The sequence below is a fragment of the Nothobranchius furzeri genome, chromosome 19 (genome assembly GCF_043380555.1).
Source record: "Nothobranchius furzeri strain GRZ-AD chromosome 19, NfurGRZ-RIMD1, whole genome shotgun sequence".
NCBI lineage: Eukaryota > Metazoa > Chordata > Actinopteri > Cyprinodontiformes > Nothobranchiidae > Nothobranchius > Nothobranchius furzeri.
This window is the reverse complement of record NC_091759.1, coordinates 14,277,049-14,296,183: the sequence shown is the minus strand read 5'-3', so window position 1 is coordinate 14,296,183 and position 19,135 is coordinate 14,277,049. Positions and strand designations below refer to the sequence as shown.

At 41.4% G+C, this 19,135-nt stretch overlaps 1 protein-coding gene across 1 annotated transcript in view; it reads right to left on the bottom strand.

Annotated features, from left to right (window-relative positions):
• gabbr2 (gamma-aminobutyric acid (GABA) B receptor, 2) overlaps positions 1-19,135 on the bottom strand; it is a 297,532-nt gene that overhangs the window by 109,857 nt on the left and 168,540 nt on the right. Inside the window, exons 4-7 of the mRNA XM_054744978.2 lie at positions 13,240-13,341; positions 7,147-7,212; positions 4,970-5,158; positions 4,161-4,403 (exon numbers count right to left, since the gene is read on the bottom strand). Of these exons, the coding sequence (XP_054600953.1) occupies positions 4,161-4,403; positions 4,970-5,158; positions 7,147-7,212; positions 13,240-13,341 (600 nt within the window). The remainder of the gene's footprint in view (positions 1-4,160; positions 4,404-4,969; positions 5,159-7,146; positions 7,213-13,239; positions 13,342-19,135) is intronic.

The following is a 19,135-nucleotide window of genomic DNA, read 5'->3' as shown; positions in this document are numbered from 1 at the left end:
TTCCCGGAAGTGAATCACCATTCCCTTTATTCTACTGGTGTTCAAGCAAAGGTGGTAACGCTCACACCAGTCCACAAAGTCCATGATGACTGACCTGTACTCCAGGTCATTGCCCTCAGACCCACAGCCCACATTGGCTGAGTCATCAGAAAATGTCTGAAAGTGACAGCTGCAGGTGTTGTACGTGAAGTTCAAGGTGTAGAAAGTGAAGAAAAAGTGTTAGAGCACCGTACCCTGTGGAGCTCCAGTACTGCATACAACCACCTCAGATGTACTGTTGTGCAGCCTCATGTACTGTGGCCTGTTGGTGAGGTAGTTGATGGTCCATGCAGTCAGACGTTTGTCCATTCCTGCCCCTCTCATCTTCTGCTGCAGTAGATATGGCTGGATGTTGTGGAAGGTACTTGAGATGTTGAAAAACATGATTCTCAAAGTGTTTTTTTTTTTTTTTTTTTTTGCATTTCAAAGAGTCGGTGGCCGGCGCTGCAGGTAGATGAGGACGTCCTCCAACCTCATGTTTAGTTTATTTGCAAATTGCAGTGGGCTTACCACTGACCGTAGATGGGTGAGGAGGATGAGCCTCTCCATAGTCTTCATCAGATGGGAGGTCAGGACGACTGGTCTGTAGTGGTCTGGTTCTTGGGGATGTGATGTTTTAGGAACTGGAACTACACAGGAGGTCTTCTACAGCTGTGGAACTGGGAAAACAGGCTCATTGGGCTGCATGGTGGCGCAGTGGTTAGCACTGTTGCCTCGCAGCACGAAGGTTGCAGGTTCAAAACTTGGCTCGGCTGCGGCCTTTCTGTGTGGAGTTGCGTGTTCTCCCCATGCATGCGTGGGTTTCCTCCGGGTACTCCGGTTTCCCCCACAGATCACAACATGCCTTATAGGTTATAAATTGTAAGTCGCTTTGGATAAAAGCGTCTCCTAAATGAATAAACATAAACATAAACATTGGCCCAAGTTTGGTCCTCTTCAGCAGACAATGGCAACACTCCTCCCACTGTGTCCATTAATGTATCTGAGGCCTCTCCATGCACCACAAGCATTGTTCTGCCCTAGCTGTTTCTCCAGTTTCTTCCTGAAGCTGTCTTTAGCTCCTTCTGGACTCGTCTACCCTCCTCTTTTTATCAGTCATAAAAGTGTTTTTCTTATAATTCAGCAGGGATTTCAGCTCAGGAGTCAGCCAGGGTTTATTATTGAAGAAACACCTCACTCTTTGTGCTGGGACAGTGTACTCTACATAGAAGTTCACATAATCAGTGGCACAGTGGGTCAGGCTGTCAAGGTCATCACCATGAGTGCTGTAGAGTGTCTCCCAGTCTGTGGTTTGGAAACAGTCCATCAGCCTCTCTGTGGCTCACTCAGACCATGCTTTCACAAATAGCTTGTGAGAGGGTTCCCTAATAAGCCTGGGTGGGTTTTCTGGGATCAGATGAATGAGACTGTAGTGACCAAGTGGGAGGTACCTTGTAGCCTGGCCTTAGTCATAAATTTCCCAGAATACAGCATGGTATTTTCAAAAAGGATGGCGGATCAGAAGCCGGCAGCTACTTTGGGGGGAAAATTCAAGTTTAAATGTAAGTCAGCTAATTGTTGCTATCGGGCTGACATCTAAAATGTTTATTATATATATATATATATATATATATATATATATATATATAAAGAAGTCATCTTTAGTTGGTTGGTTACTGAGTAGTTGCAGTTTCGGTTGCTAGCAGGTACTAACTCACTTACATATTTATTTTAACCAATATATACACATTTTAAAAAGTAAAAGGCTCGATATATATTTATAATAAAACAATAGCATATAAAATACAATGTTACCTCCCTTGTCATGTGATGTAAGTCTGTTTCATTTAACCATTTTCTTTGATCATGGAAGGGCAGTGTCCTCGTAAGCAAGACACCTGGCCTAGCAAGACATCGCCTTGCGAGGCCAGGTGTCTTGATCTTGAGAAACACCCCCTGCCTTTGTGTTTACGGCTCTGCTCCGCATTCCTGTCAGCCCCCAGAGTCAGTTGTGAGCTCTTTCATCCATCTTTCCATAGAAATCATCACACTACACTGTCTGCAGTCCCACTGTAGCCTGGTCATTACGGTGAGCTCATCAATTGGGGCAGCAGTAGCTCAGGTGGTAGAGCGGGTTGCCTCATGATCGGAGGGTCATGGGCTCGATTCCAGCTCCCGCCAGGGGTATCCTGCTGTTGTGTCCTTGGGCAAGACACTTCACCCAACTTGCCTGTGTTAGTGGTGGTCAGAGGGGCCGACGGCGCCAAATGGCAGCCTCGCCTTTGTCAGACCTCCCCAGGGCGGCTGTGGCTACAAGTAGCTTACCATCACTAGCAGTGTGTGAATGTGAGAGTGTGTGAAATCGTCTTTGGGTGTCTAGAAAAGCGCTATATAAGTTCAGTGCATTATTATTATTATTATTATTATTATTATTATTATTATTATTATTATTATTATTATTATTATTATTATTATTATTATTATCAATCTTATTTAACAGAAAACAGACATTTCCCATAATCAAGGAGGGTAAATATGGTTTATATCTCCATTTCCTCTCCTGGACCTAACTTCCCACTCTGCAGCCTTTTCGTTTCCTTTTTAATTTTGGGTGCAAAACCTGCTGTTCTGTGGAGAAGAGCACCGGGTGTCCCCCCGTGCCAACAGCTGATCCCTGGTGTAAACAATAGTCCATGGATGGAGCTGGAGGAATTTCTCATTTTTGAGGAATAAGAGATATCCTCAAACAGCTCAATAGGAAGAGAAGAGTGAGTACAAACACATGCACACACACACATTCTCATCTTTCATCCGTTGTGGGGACTATCACTGAATGACTTCATTTTATGGACTCAATATGCCTGAACCTAACCCTAACCCCCACTATTACCAGTCTATTGGTAACCCTATCTAAAACTTAAATCACACCATACCTCTAAAACTAACAAGTAGAGATCTTTAACAGTGTACCAAAGTGAGGATCAGGCAAAATGTCCTCATTTAATAGGTGGTTGTCATCGGTGCTCAGTTTGATGAATAGACAAGTACACACACACACACACACACACACACACACGTACACGCACACGCGCACACACACACACACACACACACACACACAGAGGGGTGGGGTGGGGGGTGGAGGAGTGCAAGCAATGCTCTAATGATTGGGACATTTTCAAAAAAAGCAGTATGAATGGCTGTAAATGTGCTAAAATGCTGACAGAGAAGTGCGACATCATATGAGAATAATGGTCCAAGCCAAACAATACAGTTCACTGTTATAAAAGACATCAGCATGCCATGAAAAAAATGTGGTAACACAATACTGGAGTCTGATGAATTCTGATACAGTCACCAATGCAATCACTTCACATGTTAAGAGTAACAACAAAAAAACAATGTACTGCTTTGTATTGAGTTCAAACCACACAGCTAGTAAAATCATTTACATTATTCCTAATCAGGTTGCTGTGTGTTGAATTTAGATGTTAATTCCTCCCGTTGCACCCTTGTAATTTCCCCTGTAGCTGGTTGTTTTTTATTACAATTTGCAGCTTGGACCTTTTATTTGTAAACCCAGTTGAATATAATAGGATGCATGTAATGTTCTGATGTGGTGCACACTCGTGCATGCCTACTGGCCATGCAGCCTTTGTTTCCTCTAATAACAAAGTGGCCGTTATAGAGAAACAAGAGACATCTTCAAACAGCTCAATGGGAAGAGAAGAGGGAGTACACACACACACACACACACACACACACACACACACACACACACACACACACACACACACACACACACACACACACACACACACACACACATTCTCATCTTTCATTCGTTGTAAGGACCAACAGCTTTTAGCTTTGCTTCTAGGATCAACATTAAAAGCAGGAGAGTGAGTCTGTAGCGCTAAATGACATCACTTCAGGCTTCATTCAGATGCAAGGAGGACTTGGTAACCTCTGCCAAAAAGACTTGGGTCTACTGAGAAGCAGATGATTCCACAGTGTCCACAGATTCATCATACATTGTTTACAAATGGAAGTTTGATTTCTGATTCCACAAAGAGCGACAGTATCTCCATCAGCATCAAAACACGTTCATGGTTTTTTTACCCGAAGTCACCGAGACTCACCGTAACACCGTTGAAATTTGTCTCATTCATAACATCCAGGACCAGTTTTCCCACTTCTCGGTCATCCACGGTGAAGTTATGGTAGCTATTTTGTCTTTCTTTAATCCGGAGCAGCTCCATCACTCGAGTCAAGGTTTTAGCAATAACCCAGATCCCATCGTAGGCAAAGCCGTGAAACTTGCTTGCCTCTACGCCTTTCTGCCGACGCTCTCTCTCGTACTCCTCCTCGTACTCACTGGGGGTCTGAAAAAAATATGAATAACAGTGAGAAATTGTTTATCCTCTGATGTTTTTGCCAGTTTTTTTTTTTTTTTTTTCAAAAAAATAAACCTGACCCTAGGTAAGACTTTTGTTTTTTACTTTTTTAACAGATCAACCACTACATTTCGGGAATATCTTCACATGTGCATAATCAAAAACACTTTTTGGGATGCAAACAGTGCAACATAAACTATTTAGAAAATGAAAAGTGCAAAAATAGCAAATAATGACAAAATATTATGTGTGAAAAAACAAAAATTTTATGAGAAATGAAAACTTGCTAAGAAATTTGATTAACTTGCTTTAAGTTAAAAAAGTATAAGAAAAAAATAACCTATTTTAAGATAATTTGTCAACTCCATTTCTAATAAAAAGACAAACACATGTATCAACTACCTAAACAATGAGGTATGATCTGATAATTGTTTGCAATCATGCAGCAAAAAAAAAAATTTAAATAAAAAAAGCATATGTGACTGAATTTTGAAAGCTTTGTATGTTTTGCAGACCATTAAAAAAATCACTTTGTGCCTTTTTGTTTTACTCACCCTGCCCGAGATGCCCTTGACCGGCCGTGAGCTGAGAGGCTCAAAGTCCACGCTGATGTATCCCTCCATGGCTGTGAGAAGCTTCCTGACAGTACAGTTGGTGGTGTTGGCCTGCTCCCACCACTTATGCTGGTACCAGCCTGGGATGATCCACTGGTATTTACTACCAAACATGTTCAAGTTAAATGCCTGGATTAAAAAAATAAAAACAAACAGGAGCAGTTAAACAGCGCACAAGCAGGGGAAGCATAAGAATGAGTTGTTCCCTTAGAAATGATGATAGTTTTGCACTTTCTGTTGATTTGTTTTTTTTTAATTAATTTCAAGCATATTCACATTTCCACATAACGCATTTACATTTTAAAAAGGTGTAGGGAGAAAAGTGTGCCCTCCATTTATACAGATCTTGTTTTGAACCTTATCTTTCATTTAAGGAAAAAAAACATTTTAACATGAAATTTGAGTTAATCCTTTTTTATCTTCCTACTGCACATAAATAATATTAATAATGATTTATTTACAGGCCAGAAATTACTATGACAACCAGCATCAGTTAATCTGATCTCCAAAAGCTACTGACATGTTTTGCAAATCTATTGAGGGCAGTCCCATAAATATGTTAAAGACCAAGTTCACTCATTTTTTTCAACACATCTGCAGTTGTCTCTCGTACAAATGAAAGCCTTGTGATTGTATCTTTGTGGGGGTAAAAACTCTGGTGCTTTTGTTTCAGTAAGTAGAAGTTAACCAGAGCAAAGGGGAGCTTCAGATGGCAGGATTTGGAGTCTTATATCCTGATAAGACATCTCATCTCTGATTGGCTAACAGCAACTCGACTCTATCACTGACTCTGTTCTCCCTTAAATGTTAATGTTTTATCTCCACAAATAATGCAGTCTTGAAGTAGTTTGGCTGTGTGGTTGAGTTGCTAATGCTAATGGTTGACTTCTGCTAGCCGAGACTTGTTCTGCTTTCCCCTGGATGCCAAATCAACAACAGCCTTCTATGTTGTGAGCCAAGATGGGTGAGTCCATGAATGTCAATTTTCAGTGTGTCATAGATATGACTGATTTTTTTTAATCCAAACGTTTCTTTGTCTATTTTCAATCGGTGGCTAATGCACCTGATAACCTTTGCAATAATGCCTATCTGTGCCAACTTCTCCAAGTCAAAGTAAGATAAGTTAGAATTTGACTTTTCCTTAGTAGGCTATCCCATGAGTTTGTCTGAAATGAGCAAAAACTCACATTGCATGTCATGACCAATGACAGAGTAGAACAATTCGACGCAGCCATGAGTAACAGATGTCCCCGCCCCCGACCTGTGGATGCTTCCAGTCTAAGCCTTTAGTCCTGCCCTTCCATGTATACAAATTGAACAATGAACCTGTGTTGAATCCTGTTGAGCCAGAGAATCATCTGTAGATGAAATTTCTATTGTTTTTTAGTTCTCATTTCATTTGGTTATCTTGACAGTTGCACAGGTAACTAACTGTAAGCAGTAAGCTACCAGCCTGCACAGCAATGGCTAGATGCACAAGCGATTTTACCCCAATTAGAACATTAGAGGTTTGATTCAGAGCTGTATGAAAGTGTTCTTGGGAAACACTACAACCCCCCAAAGTTCTTCACAACACAATCAGTCATCCACCCGTTCACACACACATTCACACACTGGTGTTGATGAGCTACTATGTAGCCACAGCTGCCCTGGGGCGCACTGACGGGAGTGAGACTGGTGATCACTGGTGCCACCAGTCCCTCCAACCACCACCAGCAGACAAGGCGGGTCAAGTCTCTTGCCCAAGGACACAACAGCAGCATTCTCTGGCAGAAGTTGGGAGTGAACCTGCAACCTTCTGATTATAGGACAACCCGTTCTACCTCCTGAGCTACTGCTGTCCTCATATATAGCCTGAACTCCCAAGGTTTTCTGACCCCTCAGCACTACTAAAGTTAAGTCAATTAGCTTCTTGGTTTTAAAAAATAACTCAGTCAGTTTTGAAAATCAGTTTTAGTGTTTTAGCAGTTCAGAAAACCTGTAAAGTGCCACATCTACAAAACAAAGACCATCATTTACAAGTGTTTAGGATACAAAATAAAAACTACCTGGTCAAGTGGCTGCCCTCTGGGAGAGATAGGGTTAGATATGTACGATTTAAAATGTGGATGACTCACACAGCAGAAGACTTTGGAGGCCAAGTTCTCGTCAAACTGACCAATGATGATCCTCACATCATTGTCCTAAAGGGGGAAAAAAAAAGAGAATTTATGCTTTCTTTGTTGCTGCTGAACATACTGTTAATAGACTCCAATTTCAGGTGTTTTTTCTTCATTGTTAAGCTGTAATTCAGATATTTGTGACACCATTACCACATGAATGGTTAACAGAGTGAAGCGTAAATCTTTTTCCACATATTTGATGGCTCAGAATGGGACACCAGTTGTAAAAGAAAAAAAAAGAGAAGCAATATCAAATTGCAAAGTCCATTAATAACAGCGAGCGTGTTAGAGGACAGATTTGTGTGCTCCAACCGGGCTAGAGTGCTATAATTTGCTCAGGGATTTGGAGCACAACACGGCATGGCGACTGGCTCGGTGAATAATTCAGATGCCCTGCACAGAAACTCAACATGTTTTAGGAAGGAAAAACGAAAACAAAAGAAGAACGGTCAAGCTTGGCCTTTTAGTTTAGCAGCAAATGGAGCACGGATCAGATTATGTGCTCTCAAATGTGCACACAAGGAGTTGATTAGAAAAAAGCTAAATGCATGTATAAAAAGAAATCCAAAGTTTCAGAACTGGATTGAGTAATTCTGACATGGATTTGATGAATGCATGTATCTGCAAGGCCAGATGTGATGGGGTGAGCTGACAGAGGCTCTGATTCAATCCGGACTGACAGTGATCAGATCAAAGTTGGTTTTCACGGAGTTACAGAAATGGCAACGGCCACCCCTTTATGTGGCTAAACATTCAACGGAATGGAAAAACAACCACATTAGTCAACAAGTGCCTGGGTCAAAATAAAAAGAGAGATTTCTATCTCAATAGAATTCTTTTTAGCGTGTAGTTTAGCTCTCAGATGTTTATTTTTTAGTAACCTTTAAATGCTGACCAAAATCTTAACTTCCAAGAAAATCAGCTTCAAAACAAACCACCAAATCACTTTAAAATCACAATCATTGCCTCCTTTCAACAGGAAAAAGGCTAAAATAATCAAAATTAATGAGACTCCAAACGGGACAAGTGTTAGGAACCATTAAGACGGGCATAAAAATAATGCAGAATGACACAAGCAGGCGTGTTTGTAAACATTATGGAAAATAAGCAATGTCTAATGAAAACATGAATGTCTGGATTTTAAATGTTTGTTATGATTTGTCTGAAATTAAAAACTTTTTGTTGATTAAAGCCAGAAATGCAATCCGTAGAGTTTTCCCAAGCCCATATTTATTTATTTATGCATTAATTAATTAATTTCTTCATTATTTTATTTTTATGTTCGGTGTTATGTGCATTTCTGTTCCCCCATCCACACTGAGAGCAAAATGAAATGCCCCACTGAGTTACGGTAAATCTGTGCATATTATTTTTATTTAAACCACCAGAACAGATTATGAGAAATGTTTCCAAATTCAACCAAATGGATTCTTATGAACACCGCTTTCTTTTTCTCTTATTTTGACATGTGGCCTTTGGCAGGCTTGATAACTAACTTGAAAAAGAAAGAAAAATTAATATTTGAAATGCACAAAAAATGTAAAACTGTGATAAAATTACAGAAAACATAATTAATTTAAAAAAAACAAAGAAGTGTTGACACCAGCAGAAAATTCATACAACCTGTGGTATCCTGCTGATTTTCTGGATAATGAGGCAGTAGTTCACCATATGTCAGGCATCCCCAGATCAGAGGGGCAAACTAATCACTGTCATCTTAATTCCAACAGCGATTTAGAGTCGGAGCGAATGCTGAAGCACTGGAGCAAAAAAATTTGCTCTGGCATCCATGCACACACACGGGAATGCCCAAGAAGAGACGACAACTCATTTATTTATTTCTTCTCAAATCTTCTTTTGTGTTATTTTCTGTTTAAGTGAAAATGTATGTGTGTGTGTGAGAGAGAGAGAGAAAGAGAGAGTGAGCTAGACATGCCAGTGGCAACAATAATACATTTCTTCCCTGAAGGAAAGGCACTTAACCCAAGTGGCTCTAGCTATGGCTGAGGGTCGTCGGCTCAGTTAAAGTTCTAGCTTGCCCGGCAACAAAATGAAAAGACTGTATAGTTGAAGGCAAGGGCAACGAGCGAGCATGTTGTGTTAGCGTTACAGATAGACCGGGGCACTAAACAGCCCCAAATTACCCTCATTGCTCAAGCTTTTATGTAACTGTAACAATTACTGCTCTCAAAGAGGGCAGCACTGAGGGCAGCCTCAGCTGCCTTATCCACAGTGCAGTGATTTGTTACTTTATAATTGTTATTAATATGTGATAGTAAATGGAGTAATAATATAACACATAATCCCTATGAGGCACCATTAAGGCTTATTAAACAAACACTAACTAGCAACTCAATAACAAAGGTTTTTATTTATTTATTTATTTTTAGACTGGTGAAATTTAGATTCATCACCAACAGGTTTGCTGCTGAGTGGTGTGCAGACAGAAGTGTCTTCAGTAACATACAGCGGTGAACAAAAACCAAAAAAGAGAGAAGGAATTGATTCCTCATACTGGGTGGTCAGTGCATTCAGTCCGAGGCTCTTTCTGCAGCTTTGTGCTATTTGGGGATTTGAAACAGCAGAGGTACTTTAGTGGGTTTATTGGTATCAATAAAGTACTTTCATGAAATAGGCAAACTTCTAATGGTGTTATATGAGCAAGACGTTTATCTTGAGCTGATTCCATGCAAACCTCAAGATGTTTATTTCTAAACAGGGTTTTTTATTGTTGGGTTGTGAGTTCATATCATGCATGGACATGCATGGCCCCTTTGACACAAAGAAAGTTGTGTTTTTGCTATACAGGTTCCAGGAAATTTCTAGAAGGGGGAAGATGACAGGGAAAATAAGATGGCTCTGTCTTTTCAGCCGTACTGCCTCCAAACTAAATCGCCCCTTTCAGGACTTTGCTAAGACATCAGCACAATGCAAACATTTTAGGAGTGAGTGACGTGACTGATCAGTCACAAAAGGCATCCGTTTTCTTCTGCTTATTTGCAGTCGGGTCGCGGGGGCTGCAGTCGTAGTGGAGAAGCCCAGACTTACCTCTCCCCAGCCACTTGGGCCAGCTCTTCCGAGGCAATCCCGAGGTGTTCCCTGGCCAGGTGAGAGACATGCTCCCTCCAACTTGTCCTGGGTCTCCCTTTAGGCCTCCTCCCAGTTTGACGTGCTCTGAAAACCTCACCAGGGAGGCGTCAATGAGGCATCCTAATCAGATGCCTGAGCTACCTCAACTGGCTCCTCTCGACATAAATTACATCATAAATGTTATTTTGTCAAAGTTGCAGAATTTTTTTCTATTTGGGGGACCAGGAGAATCTGTAAAATGTAGCAAATGTTTTTACAATGAATATTTTCACTTTACACACACACACACACACACACACACACACACACACACACACACACACACACACACACACACACACACATTAATGTATGTATGTAAAGTGAGAGAGTGCATTCTGACCACAGGTGAAATGTTTCTACTTTAAGTGAAATTGTTTAATTGCATTGTTTATATGTTACTGGGCCACTCTAAATGTTAATTAATAAATGAAATCAAATGTAAATGTAATGGTATCAAATGGTTTATTTATTATTTTAAAATTAAACAAGATGGGAATAAATTTGATTGTGACCATTTAATTTTTTTGTTTGTTTATTTTTTACCCTTTTGGCCAAAATGATGGACGACAAAAATGTCTAGCTCGACCTCTGACTATCACATTTACAGATTTATTTTAAAAAGTCCTACATAATTCCTGAATGGAGGATTGCTGCTTCAATTAAACAATCTTGTGATTAATTTACCATTATTTGTTTTGAACAAAGCCCTTATTTTGAAGTGCTACTGTTGGGGTTCGTGGTTCATCTCAAATGAGAGCCCATCACTGTTATAATCAGTGCTTTTTAATCCTCTTGTTCAGGGGCCCACACAGAGTGAACAAGAGATAAACGGGGTAAAAAATAAAAGAAGACATAGAAACATGGAGAGAACTGATACTTTGCCCTGCAGCAGTGATGCCTGCCTGCATTTTGAATATTTCAGCTGGAATATTACAGATGTGTTGCAGCGTGTCAAAGTCTCACACCCATTTGCTTCAAACGTTCTGAAGAGATTTCCCAGCACTCTGATTTGCATAGAGTTACTTCAAGTAGAGTGATGTCAGATTAAAATGTCGAGCGTTAACATGCAGATTACATACGTACATATTTTCAGAATGGCAGCTCAACTTCCTGTTTCTTCTGTCCTACTTTTTTCTCAGTATAATTCTGTTGGCTTCACACAGAAATCATGTGTTCTCTACGTAAAACATATGAAGAGAGAAGAGTATTATATTGTTCTAGTGTAATTTTAGATAATATAGCATCTTCCACTCTGACACAAAAGGATTCACAACGTTGTAAACCAGCAAAAGTTATTGAGGAATGAAAACTTGGGCGTTAGCCTGACTTAGTTACAGCTGGAAGGGGGGATCAATGAGCCACGTTGGAAGGAAATTGAAGGGTCCTATCACTGTCCAACTGTGCAGAGACGGTTTGATTCCGCCCCACAACCAAGACTGAAGTCATCCAAAAACTTTGCTGCTGGTGTAAAGGAAGTCGTCCAATATAACGGCGGCCAATTGCAGCATAGTTTGTTTCACAGCCATTTTGCAACACTTTCATGTCCAGCGGTGCTTCTCTGGAGCAAAAAGGAGGCAAGTTGCTAGCACTGGTGGCTTATCTACTACCTGCCAATCAAATGGACATACCCAAAGTATTCAAAATTTCATTAATTGCATCTAAATAGATGAGTTACAAAAATGTTTACTCAGAGTTGTCATGACTGTAAACTTGACCTATGAGCAGGATGAGGAGGGAACTGCAATTTTTGCCATTTTGAAGTTCGCTTCACTTTTGGAAGGTGGCGTTACCCCTTGGAAAATGCTGCAGAGAAGAACTGTAGCCAAATGTGCACTCCCGTTCTAACAGCTTTTTTACTATTATTTACCAAATTATTCACCTAATTATTATTATTATTATTATTATTATTATTATTTAGGAGATGAGTGAGGGAAAGCTAGAGTGTGAGATCGATAGGCGGATTGTTGCTGCATCTGCAGTGATGCGGGTGTTGTACCGGTCTGTCGTGGTGAAACGAGAGCTGAGCCAGAAAGCGAAGCTCTCGATTTACCGGTTGATCTACGTTCCTACCCTCACCTATGGTCATGAGCTTTGGGTAGTGACCGAAAGAACAAGATCGTGGATACATGTGGCCGAAATGAGTTTTCTCCGCAGAGTGGCTGGGCTCTCCCTTAGAGATAGGGTGAGAAGTTCGGTCATCCAGGAGGGGCTCAGAGAAGACTCGCTGCTCCTCCACATCGAGGGAATCCAGTTGAGGTGGCTCAGGCATCTGATTAGGATGCCTCCCTGGTGAGTTTTTCCAGGCACATCCAACCGGTAGGAGATCTAAAGGGAGACCCACACATTGGGCACATTGGAGGGAGCTGGCCCAAGTGGCTGGGGAGAGGGAAGTCTGACCCTCTCGACTTAGGCTAATGCCCCCGCGACCCGACTCCCGATAAGCGGATAAAAATGGAATGGAAATGGAATATTTAGGAGTGCCTTTAATTCAACTAACAGAACAAAATGTTTCAGAAGGGTAGCGTTGGAAAAGAAGAGGTCGATGACAGTCAGTAGGGAAGACCATAGGACAAACGGGAATCTGGCAGGTGATTGTGGAAAGGGCCAGGGACAGTAGACCAAGATGGGATTTTCCTAGAAAGGTTTCTCACTTCCCGCCCAGGTTCTCAAAAAAAATCTCCTTGCCATTGAGCTTCTGACCAGCAGAGCAGGCTGCCCCTGTTGCACGACTCTAAGCGGAACCAGAAAGACATGCCGCCGCACAACAGCAGAGATCCAAACTTCTGAGCACCTGAACTTGGCCAGAACCGTAAGGGGGCATGTCTTACCATAGGCTGCAGAAGATGATGCATAACAATACATAACATGCTAGTTTACTATGATCTTTAGACACCCAGGGAATATGCATGTGCTTACCTTTAACTTTTTGACATTGACACAGGGATCGTTTGAGAAGCTTTCTGTATCTGCAATCTGAATGTCTCCTTTATCCAGCTCACTGGTCAGATCATTCCTCACCTGAGAAACAAAGAAAAACACCAAAGAAAAAAGATTACTTGTCAGTTTTGGAACGCATCAGAAATGATGATATCAGTCCCACTCCTCAGTTTGTAGATTGAAAATAACAAATCGGAAGTTACGAATCTATCATCAGATTTTTTAGGACATAGGCAAACCTCAGAGATGAATCCTAAAGTAGAGCTTTTTAAGTTGATCTTTTTTGTAGTTTGCATGTGGACTTTCAACTGGAGACATTTTTTACAACTTATTGTATTACCCACTAGAGCAACAGGCAGGTTTCACTAAACATGAAAAAAGAATACTTTGTGGAAAATGTTGGACTTGTGAAACAGGACGCTCCCTGATCTTGTTTATGTATTGATATCAGTAGCACCCATATGAAAAGCACTGATGTTGAGCAGCATCCAGGAAAGAAGAAAAGCTCCTTTGGTACGTTCTTGCTGTGTCTGATTTCTAATTCCATTTTTGGTTCTTTTTTGAAACACAGAACAGGTTTATTTCTACCTGGCTTGCTCACAGTTTCGTTCGCGGCTGCAAACTTCCTCAGAGCTTACGATGATGGTGGCATCACTTCCGACTCCGTTTATCCGCGGGCAGCAGAGGACGTTGTCGCCCTCTGCTGCCCGCTCTCCCTTCTCCGATGATGGATGGATAAAGGAGGTGTGGATGCGGGACCATGAACAGAGACGATGGGTTCTACCCATTGGATCGTGCATGGGACTGACTCATCGGGATTAACGGAGTAGGAAGTGACACCACCATCAGCGTAAGCTCTGAGGAAGTTTGCAGCCACGAACAAAACCGTGAGCAAGCCAGGTAAAAAGAAACCTTTTCTGTGTTTTACAAAAGAACCAAAAATGGAAAGAGAAAAGCTCGTCAGCATGCAATCCTGGCTGCAGTGGAGGCTCCAAAGAACTGTAATTACACATGGCTTCCCTCAAAAAAGAAGCTAGCTTATAAAAAAACAACCTAGATCAAGTGTTCCAAACTCCCTTTAAACCTGTGTTTAGGAACAAGTTTGAAAGTTCGAAAAATCCTAGGTAAATGGTATTATGTGTGGTGTAGGGTTAGAATTTGGAGCGTTGCTGATTCAAATTCAAGACCTTCTGTGTGGAGTTAGCATGTTCTTTCCATGCCAGCATGGACGTTCTTTGGGTACTCCAGCTTCTTCCCACAGACTAATGCATGTCAGGTTGATTGGAGACTCTAAAATGTCCTTTAGGTGTGTGTGAGGGTATAACTGGTTTTGTGTCTATGTGATGGACTAGTGACATGTCCAGGGTGTCCCCTACCTCTGGCCAGATGGCTGCTGGAGACAGACACATGCGTGGCCATGACGCTGATAAGGATGAAACAGTTGGATGACGGATGGACAGATGAATTGACGCATGGATGGACGGTGATATTTTTAGCAATCAAATGCACTAAAAAATAAAACAAATCTAACTTGACTCAAAGCTTTATGTAAAATGAAAGGTTATTAATATTATTTTTGTTATTGTTGCTTCATGAAACAAGACAAGATCTAAAACCATGCTTTGAATGATCTTTGTTGAACTTCTTGGCTGGTTTCTTTAGCAGCCGTATATCTGCTTTGATTTATTGTTTCAGTGGAATGGAAAGTAATATGATCAGAGAACAAGAAGAATAGAGCCGGGGTCCCACAGGGAAGGTATGCCTGAGGTGCTTTATCATCCATTTCTCCTCACAAACATACTCTGCACCATGATTAGCACCTTTGATTTCTTTCAGCACAATTCTCTCTTGTCATAATAAAAAACCTTGAGTATAAGTAATATTAATGCTGGTGCGAGCTAATGAATGATCATTATATGTCAGCATTGACACAGATCAGCCGGTTTATTCATGCAATTTCTACATAAGATGGAGTTAACCTTGTTGTCATGTGAAAGTCTCTAATTTTTCTTGGATCTTTTTGATTGCCTCTGGGCTATGCCCTGCAGACATCATCAGTGTCTGTGCTCCCACACAGGAGCCTGGCACCCGGGATGAGCTCAAACATCAGAGGGTATTTGTTCTCTAATGTGTGCGCCAAATGTGGTTGGTGATGACAACACAGTGCAGCTAACAGATGAAGGTCTTCTGTGTTTGTCCAATGTTTAGTCTTAGTGCACAATTACACGTGTGTATTGCTTCGGCTACATGTAACTTACTTATTAATGACCACCTCACACATTCTTCATCGAAGCAGAAGCTCGGTTTTTACATTAATGATTAGACAAATGAGGTGAGGCCCTAAAATGACAGCGATAACAACGAAGCAATCAGCAGTTCAAAGAAAAAAATGTAATTGTAATTTACAAAATCTATTTTATGGTTTGAGCTGTGTAAGTAATCAAATTTCAATAGTTAGTCAAATTCAAGCTTTAAAAAAATCACAAAAACAAAGCAATTAAAAAAAGTATTCACATGATTTTATCACGTACTGCTTTGCAAGCATGAGTGACTCACACTTTAATATCTCCCAAAGGCTAAACTTGCATACATATTTGAGGTGAGTATAAAAGTTAACTCAACTAAAAATAGCAAACCAAACTGAAAACATACTTGGTTACTTTTTGGTGCAATAATTGCTGTCAAAGATCCCATAAAAAGTGGTCTTTTTGTTGTTAAATGAGATTGTCACAGCCTTGTGATCAATGAGGGAGTAACCTCTGTTGTGTTTCCCACGTGTCTCTGGATGTCTGCTATCATAATCGCCTCCACTTCTGGTGCCCTAGAGAGTGCTTTAAATCACTCTGAACATCACTCACTCTTGTACCGACATTTCCTCCACTGCATTGCTCGCTGAGCTGAAACAACAGGAAGGCCAGAGTGGATCAATAAAGCCTGGTTTTGCTCTTGAAAGACACTTGGTTTGGTGGTATAGACAAGGTAAAATGTCCCATTGTGTTGTTTGGAGCATTGATCTAAAATGCCTCACCGAAATATATATATATATATATATATATATATATATAAATGGTTTTTTGAACACATGGGTCAGAGAGTGGCTCAGGTATTCGGTTAGGATGTAGGAACCCTGGTGAGGAAGGAGGAAGCCTGACGGATGACCAAGGGTACACTGGAGGGATCATGTGTCTCAACTAGCCAGGGAATGCTTTGGGATTCCCCAGGAGGAGCTGGACCATGTGTGGGGAGACGGAAGTCTGGCCCTCTTTGCATAAGTTGCTACCCCCATGACCCAACCCCAGATAAGCGGAAGGGAATGGATGGATGGATCAGACTTTGACTTAAAAGTTCATTAAATCTTATGTACAATAAAAAAAAAGCCTCAAATAAATCCATAACGGTCATCTAAAACTTGCCGTTAACGTATTTCTTCTTAATTACAGTCATTACCTCCTATTTCCTCATGCAGTTTAATACATGTTCCAGTGTGCCTGGCCGCTGCGTTCTTGCCAAATCTTTCTTTCATTCAGTGTACTGTTTGCTGTGGTATAAATCACCATGCTAATCCCACCGTTCAGACCATAATGGAAGGCCAGTGCTTACAGAAAAGTAGCATGACAAATGAGCACTCACATTTGCTTCCTCTCATGGTCTTACATCTCCTGCACAATGGCATCAATGAGTAATTCTTTAGAGTTTTGCACATTACATGGGTATGTATATAAAAGTACTGACAGTCGGCGGTTGCAAAGGAAAAAAACAGTAAAATACACAAACAAACCAGCCTGTTCTAGAGGAGCGTGTTCATGAGGTGGAAAGGAAGAACTGCAGCAGAATGACCGAGACAGTGACTTCTGCTCTACTATCAGCGATGGTAGTATAATAAACACTCGAGTGTAGAGAGAGTCGGGCAGAGGACAGAGTCCTAATCCTACTCTCAGTCACGTCTGTCATCTGACTGACTGACTGGTGATTGCTGATCTGTTCCTGCGTCTGGTCATTTCAATAATGTTGATGACTGTGTGTGTTTTTGTGCATGTGTACTTTGCAAAATTGACATTTAAACAGTCGCAAATACCTCCCTACTACCCATTACCATCTGTAACTCGGTTAAACCACAAACCTCTACCCCCACCCACCCGCCCACTCATACACACACATGCACCATTAATGGAACATTAGTGTCCATCCATAAACAGGATATGTGTATTCAAGTGTGTCTTTCAGCAGAGACTAAAAATAGAAGTGACAGAATGAATTTGGCTTACGGGTTACATTCCCAGGAGACACCAAACCGTAGGTGTTTGTGTGCTATGTTCAAGCCACTGACTCCTTCACAGCATTACATAACATTAACCTTGTGAGGAGTTTCCCTGGAGAGCGAAATTCAATTGGGAGAGGGGGAAGGACAACGGATGAAAAGGACAGATGCATGCAAATCTTCGGCAGATTCCCATTTCATATTTTTTAAAGCATGTCACCAAAGCCCGTTGTCTTTTGAGTAATTGTAATTTGTTAACAGAATTAACTTTTTTGTGTTGGAGCTACCGAAATAGACAAATAAAGAAGTTGGACAAGAAGAAGGAAAATAAAATGTTCCAATCAGGTGATTCAGAGAGACGCATTGAGTACGCTTTAAGGGGAGTTTACAAAAGTTTTGTGGAAGCCTGTAATATTAAATGACCAAATAAATAAATATTAACATGAATTTTTACCTGGTAAAGTTTATTCGGGGGTTCTGGAGAGGAGGGTCTGGCAGATTGATGAACCTCGGATTCAGGAGGAGCAATGTGGTTTTCGTTTGGGTTTTGGAACACTGGACCAGCTCTATACCCTTAGGGGGCTCCTTAGGGGTTTATGGGAGTTTGCCCAACCAATTTACATGTGTTTTCTGGATTTGGAAAAGGCGTTCAACCGCGTCCCTCGGGAGGCCATTTGGGGGGTGCTTTGGGGGCGTACTTAGGATGCATGGGGTACCAGGCCCTCTGATAATGGCTGTTAGGTCCCTGTATGACCGGTGTCAGAGCTTGGTCCGCATTGCCGGCAGTAAGTCGGGCTTGTTTCAGGTGAGAGCTGGACTCTGCCAAGGATGCCCTTTGCCACGGATTCTGTTCAGAACTTTTATGGACAGGATTTCTAGACGCAGCCAAGGTGTTGAAGGGATCAGTTTTGGTGGCTGAAGGATTGAATCTCTGCTTTTTGCAGATGATGTGATCCTGTTGGCTTTATCAGAATGTGATCTCCGGCTCTCGCTGGAGTGGTTTGCAGCCGCGTGTGAAGCAGCTGGGATGAGAATCAGCTCCTCTAAATCCGAGACCACAGTGCCCCTTGCACCCTCTAGAACCCCGCTATGGGTACAGAGCTGCTCCAGTGTTCCACAACGAGGACAAAAAACCACAATGTTCCTCCTGAATTTGCGGTTAGATCATCCAGTAGACCTTTCTCCCTGGAACCCCTAAATACCAGGGAGGCTTAGGAGTTTGATCCCCCTGTTGTTACAACATGTTCAGCTGAGTTCCAACTTCAACGAATGTTGTTTATGAGAAGGAAGAGTAGTGACTCTGGCATAAACTCGCCAACAGAGCCCCATCATCTGCAAAACTCAAAGGTGAGACCCTAAAGTTACCAAACAAGACACCCTAAAACTATAGCTTAAGATTGAGTCCATGAACACCTCAAACACAATCAAAAACAAGTCTGGTGAAGTCCAGTCCACACTGGGAACAAGATCAATACATTTTTGAGAATCTGGACAGCTCTTGCCTTTGTGGTACATGAACAATATAGCCTTCACAAATACATCCCTATCATCACAGAATCCCTTGAATGGACAATCTCCTACAACCTTGTAATGGAATGAAGTCATTATACAACCTTC